At 36.5% G+C, this 9,141-nt stretch overlaps 1 protein-coding gene across 1 annotated transcript; it reads left to right on the forward strand.

Annotated features, from left to right (window-relative positions):
* The first annotated feature begins 4,851 nt into the window (after nt 1-4,851).
* On the forward strand, nt 4,852-6,130 carry LOC124944679 (UPF0481 protein At3g47200-like). Its single transcript, XM_047485005.1, has one exon. The coding sequence runs from the start codon at nt 4,852-4,854 to the stop codon at nt 5,854-5,856; it is 1,005 nt and encodes a 334-aa protein (XP_047340961.1). The 3' UTR covers nt 5,857-6,130.
* The last annotated feature ends 3,011 nt before the right edge of the window (nt 6,131-9,141 follow it).

The raw sequence follows: 9,141 nt of genomic DNA on the forward strand, positions 1-9,141 counted from the left end.
AGAGAGGATGAACAAAACAATGTTGGAACGGATGAGGAGTATGCTCTCCCATGCCAAGTTGGCTAAGAATTTATGGGCTGAAGCCATGAGCACTACAGTGTATGTGATCAATCGTTCTCCCTCCAAGACATTGAATAATAAGTGTGCAGAAAGCATCTGGTCAGGTAAAGATGTTAATTATGACTATTTACGTGTTTTTGGTTGCAGAGCTTTTGTGCATGTTCCAAAAGATGAGAGGTCTAAGTTAGATGCAAAAACCAGGTAATACATATTTTTGGGTTATGGTGGTGAAAAGTGGGGATACATGTGTTATGCCCTAGTTGACAAGAAAGTTTTGAGAAGCCGAGATGTGGTATTCCTTGAAGATTAGACTATTGAGAATTTTGAAGATGGTGAAAAGCTTGATGCATATATACGTGACCTTTCTCGTCTTGAGCTGTCTCATGATGTTGAGGAGACAAGGCCACATGTAGCTTCAGACTCAGATAGTGATGTTGATGTTCCTTAGGGTCAAGCTGTAGGTCATGGAAATGATACTAATACTGAAACTGATCTTGGTGATAATGTTGAGGTTGATTTTGAAGTTCAACAAGAAGATGAAAATCAACAGAATCAACAAACAGAGGTACTTAGGAGGTCTACTAGGGAGAAAAGATCAAGTTCTAAGTACCCTGCTACAGAGTATGACCTTCTAACTGATTGTGGGGAGCCTATATGCTATAAGGAGGCTCTTGACGATGCTCATAAGAAAGAATGACTAACTTCCATGGATGAAGAGATAAAGTCATTACTGAAAAATGGCACATATGATCTAGTTGAAAGACCAAAGAACAGAAAAGTATTACAAAATAAATGGGTGTACAAGATCAAGCAAGAAGGTGATGATAACAAGACAAGATATAAGGCTAGGCTGGTTGTCAAAGGTTTTGGCCAGAGGCATGGAATCGATTATGATGAGATTTTCTCAACGGTAGTGAAGATGACTTCTATCCGGGTAGTGTTAAGTCTAGATGCTTGTATGGATCTTGAGGTTGAACAGCTTGATGTCAAGACTGAATTTCTCCATGGTAATTTGGATGAAGATGTTTATATGGAGCAACCTGAAGGTTACAATAAAAAAAGTGAGGAAAGCAATGTGAGCAAACTTATCAAAAGTCTATACGGTTTGAAGCAAGCACCAAGGCAGTGGTATCTTAAGTTTGAGTCGTTCAAGATCATCCATGGGTACATGAAGACGTCTACAGATCACTGTGTCTTTGTACAAAAGTTTGCTTCTAATGATTTTATTATACTTCTCCTATATGTTGATGACATGCTGATTGTTGGGAGAGACAAACTCAAGATTGCCAAGTTAAAAAAGGATTTGGCCAAGTCTTTTGAGATGAAAGACTTGGGCCAAGCAAGACAAATTCTTGGAATACAGGTCATTCGTGATCGGATGAAGAAAAGGCTATGGTTGTCTCAAGAGAGATATATTGAGAAGATTTTAAAACGATTCTGTATGGACAAGGCAAAGTTAGTTGCTTGTCCATTGGCTACACACTTGAAAATAAATAAGATAATGTCTCCCAAGGATGAAGAGGAAAGACAAGAAATGTCCAGTGTTCCATATGCTTCAGCAATAGGCAGTCTGATGTATGCAATGGTCTGTACATGACCGGATATAGCTCATGCGGTTGGAGTACTTATTCGTTTCCTTTCAAATCCCGGTAAGACACACTGGGAAGCGGTTAAGTGGCTAATGAAATATTTTCGAGGGACCTCCAAATACGCTTTGTGTTATGGTATTGGAAAGCCACATGTTGAAGGGTTTTTAGATTCATATATAAGTGGTGATATTGACACTATGAGATCAACTTCAAGGTATTTGTTTACCTTTGGAGGAGGAGCTGTATCATGATAGTCTCGTATACAGAAATGTGTTGCTTTGTCTACTACAGAAGCTGAATATATTGTCATTACTGAATGTTGTAAAGAAATGAGATGGATGAAAAAATTGTTGAAAGAAATAAGCATTGCACAAGATATGTTTGTGGTATTTAGTGACTCACAAAGTGCCATACATGTGAGAAAGAATCCAAGTTTCCATTCACGTTCAAAACACATCCAAAGAAGGTACCATTGAATCCGTGAAGTGCTCGAAAAGAAGGAGTTATACTTGGAGAAAGTGCATACAGATGAGAACGGGTCAGATATGATAACAAAGGGCTTGCCAATAGGCAAACATGAGATATGTTGTGCCAAAGCCGGAATGGTTCTGGCAGGAGCATCACGATGATGAATGTTTATAGCAACATTCTCCCATGGCTCAGAAAGGGGAGAATTGTTGAGTTGTTCCTTGCCATTGTGGGTGGGTTTTAAATTCCGGGTAAACGGGTCAGAGTTTTCTTTTATGAAAATAGGTTAGAGTATAAATACTTTTTTGGGGTATTTTTCTCATAACAGAGTAAGGTTGAGAGAGTTAATTACAGATCTAGAGTTTTCTGATTTCCTTCTTCTTCTTGTTCTTTGCCTGATCTAGAGAGAAAGATTGAGGGAGCTTTTGATTGTGGAGTAGTCCAGTCATTCCTAGTATAATCACCTCTTTCATTTGAGAGCAGGGCATGTAATTTTCTACTATTGACATTTCTTTGATTTAGTGAAACTTATCCCTCCCGTGGACGTAGGTCGATTTTGACCGAACCACGTATATTGTGTTGTCGTTTATTGCTTTGTGCTATTTCAGTCTTCGTAATCTATTTGTCGTCATAGACGATTTGGAAACTGATTTGTTACAGGTTTGATTTCGAAGAAGATCCATAGTTTTGTTGTTGCAAAACCCAACACCATCGACCTATACTAAGTACACACAAGTCACAACGAAGTAGTACACCAAGAGTGACTCATATTTTTTCTTGAAATATCGGTCGAAACCAATGTATATAAAGTGTGTGTGACATATATGAGATGGGGGCAACATCTCGCACTCATAGTAAACACACTCCACGTTCGGGATGGTTGAAATTCAGCGCCTACAAGTTTAGAGACTTAGGGGAGTACATAAAGTAGCAAGATCTTAGGGACGAGGTGGACCATCATTAGCTAGATGTAGGGAACGGTGGGAACACGATGGCTATGATTGGGACGGACGTCGTCGGATAGAGCAACATAATTGTGTAGAGGAGGAAGAAATCCAAATAAATGGGTAAGGGCACGACGCCATTAAGGTTGGAAAAAAGTAACTAATATAGCAAGAAGATGCGTGCAATGCTAAGATGCGGAAATAAGACGCGAAAAAAAACTAAAGAATATATAATAATATATTATGCTAAGATGGTTGAAGGGTTTCTCTAAAGAATATATAATAATAAATTATTAGACCCTTTTATATATATATATATATATATATATGATGAATTGATTTATTTATATGTTTGATAATCTTGTAATTGTATTCATTGATTTATTTGTATATTAGATAATCTTCTAATTGTATTAATTCATTATTTCAATATTGAATTTGATACCATCACAAAATATTCATACATTATGATTTTATTCTTAAAACACACCTAGCTAAATTTTTTTAATAGGATTCTCATTTCTTCGTAATAAATGCAACAATTCAATGGTTTAATTTTAACAAGGTCAAAATATTATCGAGTGATTGCATATGTTATATACTGTGGCTAAGAAACTAAAACATTTTTAAAATAATAGTATGTTTTAACAGTAAAATTAGTTTATCATTTTCAATCATTTAGATATAAGTCAACATAAGATTTTCTTTTATTATTATTATTTTAAAAATGATTCTTTTACAAAATATTTACGGCACTTCATATGCATGGAGAAAATTAAAGCAGTATAGATAATTAAGTTATGACACCTGTAATCATAGAAAACTAACAAATTGATGTAGTGACAAGAAGCGAATTACCATAAGTCATGAACAGGATATATTTTGAAAAATTAGTCATTTTTACCCATATAATATTTGATTTTTTTTATGTTGATCAAAACCAAACTAACTTAGACAAAAGTATCTCTAACAAAAATCAAAGAAAGCATTAAAATAAATCTTGCATAACCAGGACAACTGTGGGATATATATGCAATGTTTTGTTTTGGTCCAAATAATAATTACAAAAATAGCAGTATACATCAATATTGACCGAATTTAGCCACGGTTAATGTCACTTTTGATAAAAATAAAAAATGGAGAGCTTCCAATTGACAATTATATGGAAAAAGGGACGGGATTTTATCATATTGCCAAGTTTTTTTTGGTTTTAGATACGAAATATTACTCATTAAAGTTAACTACTTTTTTTTGTAATGTATTTTGATCAAGAATAAGTCCGTTACCTAAAAGATCAATAGTTTAATGATTTCAGTACAAATTTAATCATAATTCAGTTCTTATTTTAATTGCATTTTTTCTAATACATATTATCCTTATTAGTTGAATTTCACGTTAGAATTTGAAATAAAATTAAAGCCAATTGAAAGAACAAGGCCAATCTAATATATGATCAATTAAAAAATTATATAAAAATTCTCTCATCAATCTCATTATCTATCAACATCTCTTATAAAATTTATGTGAGGGATGAACGTTTATATGATATAGTATTTTTTTATTTTGACTTTTGAGGAAGATGGAGAAAATTGGAAGTTGTGGATGAAAGTGCATAAAGAGAGACTACTTCATTCAATAGTTAGTTTATATTTCCAATTATCATCATGGAAGCAGAAATATCAATGTAAGCTTGTGAGGCTATTACGACAAAGAGGTAATTAAATTCATTACAAGTGTTCATAATGGCTAATTAGTTAAAGAGTTTCAATCTCATTCAGATAGTAAAAGAGATGACTCGAGGAAATGAAACGTTGACCGAACGTATGGATCAAATGGTGTCAAATTTAACTCCCATACATCCGGAAAGATGCATCTTCAGGGTTCCCAATGTATTGCGGGATGGAAACGAGGAATTGTACGAGCCGAAGGTGATCGCCATCGGTCCTTATCACCGAGGCAAACCTGGCCTAGATTCTATGGAAGAGAACAAGATTCGGTACCTGCGAAATATTCTCCAAAGAACAGGTAACCAGAGTGTAGACTGCTTGATCCGAGCCGTCGTGCCGCATGAAGAAAAAGTAAGAAAATGTTATGCGGAGAGTATATGCTATCTTTCGAGTGATGAAGTAGTCCAAATCCTCGTGTTGGATGGATGTTTCATTATCCAACTCTTTTTTGGGTATGAGATGATGGGACCTGAAATCATTGATGAAGACCCAGTGATTAACTCCATGGTCTTGTTAATTGCGTTGGAGAATGACATGTTATTAATTGAGAATCAGATTCCATTTTTCATACTTGAAATCTTGTTTAACACTATTCATCCTCATCCCTCTTTTTGTAATGAACTCAAACGTCAAATCTTAGTCTTCTTTTATCACAAGCTTAAAATGTATGGTTGGACGCGGGAAGACATGTCTAACCTGTTCCTTGGCGAAAGGTTTATAAATGATGGTTTGACTCCCCAAGAAATTGAGCAATTATTTACCAAAAACGTATACCATTTGCTGGACATTATCCACATTGCTATATGCTTCAGATTCAATGAAAGCTCGCCTACTGCTTCTCCATTACAAATTGAAAAGGTGTTTGTTAAGTCGGTTACAAAGCTCAAAGAAGCCAATGTTAGATTGACTGCGTCCTCATCATCCGAAAAAAGAAGCATATTTGACATAACATTTAAGGAAGGAAAGTTAAAGATTCCAAGTTTGGGTTTAACTGATAGTTCTGAATTTGAGATTCGAAATTTGATTGCATTAGAGTTGTGTCAAAAAGGGCACAAGCGGAGGAGGTAATATATCCCATGATTATCATAAACTCAAGTGAAAGTAATTATATATATATATATAATTGATCATGTTATTCTAATTATATGTAGATTTTTCTGTGATTATGTGATATTCATGGATCATCTAATTGCCTCATCCGATGATGTCGACTTTCTTACACATCGCAGCATCTTTCACAACCTAATAGTAGATGCCAACTTCGTGGTCAATATGTTTGGGAAGTTAACAAAGAACATTGTAACATCTGATTCTTATACTTATTCTAAAATCTCCACAGACTTGAATGGATATTGTGAGCGCCCTTGGAACAAATGGAGCGCAAGTCTCAAGCATAAATACTTCAACACCCCATGGGCAATTATATCTGTTATTGCGGCTTTGGTGCTACTCTGCTTGACTGCCATACAAACACTGTTTTCCATAATTTCTTAGTTGATCATCAAGTTCGCGAGTGATTGTTGTGATCGATGTATTTGAAATATTATTGAAAAAACAATAAATTGAAATTATTTATGAGTTGTAAATGAGTTATGTAACTGATATTAGTTTGTTTTTAATAGTTTTATTATTTGATAATGTAACGAAGTCACAATCAGGACTCCGATGATCGAACCGTGAAGAAATATATATGAAAGTGAATAGAAAATTTAGAGAATGAAAAGCAAAACTGGAATGAGAATTTGTCTATTGAAATTGATGTAAATAAGAACACGATTACAATCCTTAAATAAAATAAAGCATAACTAAGACATTAAACAAAAGACATGACGAGTCTCATTACTAGGTAAGATCAAGAGTCTTGGACAATCCAAGAGGCTCTCTTTAACAACTAAAGACTCCTTAATTATTATTATTATCATTACTTTAATTTCTAACACTCCCCCTTAAAGTGATGCCCGATGAACTAGTCCCAACTTAGATCGTAGATTTTCGAACGGACCTTTAGGAAGTGCTTTTGTGAAGATATCAGCAACATTATCTTCACTTCTTACTGCAACCATCTCAATGATTCCCTCTAATACTTTTTCACGAATAAAGTGATGCTCAAATCAATGTGTTTTGTCCTCGCATGAAACACAGGATTTGAAGTCAATTTAATAGCACTCAAATTATCTCCATGTATAGGAACTGGATGATCAAACTTGACATGAAAATCCTCCCATAGTCTACGAAGCCATATGCACTCTTGTGTTGCGTGAGTTGATGCTTTGTATTCCGCTTCTGTTGTAGACAAGGATACCGATCCTTGTTTCCTACTACTCCAAGATATGCTAGTGTTTCCACAAAGAAAAACAAACCCAGATGTGGACCTTCGATCGTCTCGATCTCCAGCAAAGTCAGCATCTGCATATCCTTGCAAGACAAATTTCGCATCTTTCTCATATAGTAGACCAATATCTAGTGAGGTATTAATATACTTCAAAATTTTCTTCGCTTCTTCGAGGTGTGGTTTCCTTGGCTCCTGCATGTATCGACTCACCACTCCAACTGCATAAGCAATGTCAAGCCTTGTTATAGTCAGATAAATCAAACTTCCCATAAGAGCACGATAAGGACGAGGATCTGGTAGACATGTTCTTTCGTCTCGACTAAGTCTAGGATTTACGTCGAGAGGAATATAGCTCTTTTTTTCATCAGTCATACTAAAATTTTCTACCAACTTCTTTGCGTAGTTGATCTGCGATACAAACAACCCTTTATCAAAATTTTCGATTTGCAGACCAAGGAAGGTTCCAAGTTCACCAAGCTTCTTCATCTCAAAACGAAGCGAGAGCTCATCTTGTAGACGAGCAACCTCATCATAGTTACTGCCCGTCAAGATTATGTCATCCACATAAAGAAGCACCACCACCATCTGTCCTTGACTCTTCTTTATAAACAGACTTGAGTCGGATTCTGAAGCCTTGTACCCACAAAATTGAAGATATTCTGCAATCTTTCCATACCAAGCACGCGGGGCTAGCTTTAATCCATATAGTGCCTTCTTAAGTCTACAGACCAATTGGAAACCATCAGTCTTCTCGAATCTAGGTGGTTGTTCCATATATATTGGACGATCAAGTTCTCCGTAGAGAAATGCATTCTTGACATCCAATTGCCACAACTTCCATCGAGAACTTGCTGCTAAGGCCAACACAGTGCGAATTGACGTCATCTTCGTAACTGGGCTGAATGTCTCCTCGTAATCTTCTCCATACTTCTGTGAGAATCCTCGAGCGACCAATCTAGCTTTGTATCGATCTATGCTTCCATCAGCCTTTCGCTTGATTCGATACACCCACTTACATGTGACTACTTGAGTATCAGGAGGCTTCGGAACAACGTCCCATGTCTCATTCTTCTTGAGAGCATGCATTTCCTCCTTCATTGCTGTCACCCATTCCTTGACATTTTTTGCTTCATTATAAGAAGTGGGTTCCTCGTCGTCTATTGCGTTTGCCAAGAAACAAGAAAATGTTGTTACAAAATTATCATCCCTGAATCGACAGGGCCTTACAATGTTCCTTTTTGGTCGAGATTCCCCATTCTATTGTTGACTTGATTCTTCCTGATGTGGACTTCCTGGTAACCTTTCACCTTTGGCTCCTTCATCGACTGAAGTATCTTGAGCTAAGTCAGGGCTCCCCCTGTCACTATTATTACTACTACAGGAGCTTCCCGTAGATGTTGGAATGGGAAGATCAGTCTGAACAATTTCTTCAACATCCTTCATATAGTGTGAAGAAATTTCGTCGAAAACAACATCTCTCGACACAGTGCATTTGTGAGTTGATGGATCCATACACCGCCACCCTTTCCTTCTCTGGTCATAGCCGACAAACACGCATTTGACTGCCTTCGCATCCAATTTGCTCCTTCTCGAGTCTGGAATATGGACATAACAAGTAGATCCAAAAACTCGAAAATGTTTAACATTTGGCTTAAAACCAAAAAGCATCTCGAATGGAGATTTGAACTCATTTGGGCTAAGCGGAACTCGATTGATGACATGAGCAGCACAACTCATGCCTTCTGCTCATAACTGCCTTGGTATATTCTTCATATGCAGCCAAGACTTACAAGTCTCTGTAAGGTGTCGAATCTTCCTTTCAGTTATCCCATTCTGTTGCGGGGTCTCAGGGCAATAGAGTTCTCTTTTTATGCCATTTTGCCTACAAAACAGTTCAAACTCTTTTGAGCAAAATTCCCCACCATTGTCTGTCCGCAATACTCGAATTTTCCTTTCTTGTTCTCCTTCTACCGTCTCCTTGAACTCGAGAAATTTAGAGAACACTTCAGACTTCTCTTTCA

Source organism: Impatiens glandulifera, chromosome 1 (assembly GCF_907164915.1).
Source record: "Impatiens glandulifera chromosome 1, dImpGla2.1, whole genome shotgun sequence".
Taxonomy (NCBI): Eukaryota; Viridiplantae; Streptophyta; class Magnoliopsida; order Ericales; family Balsaminaceae; genus Impatiens; species Impatiens glandulifera.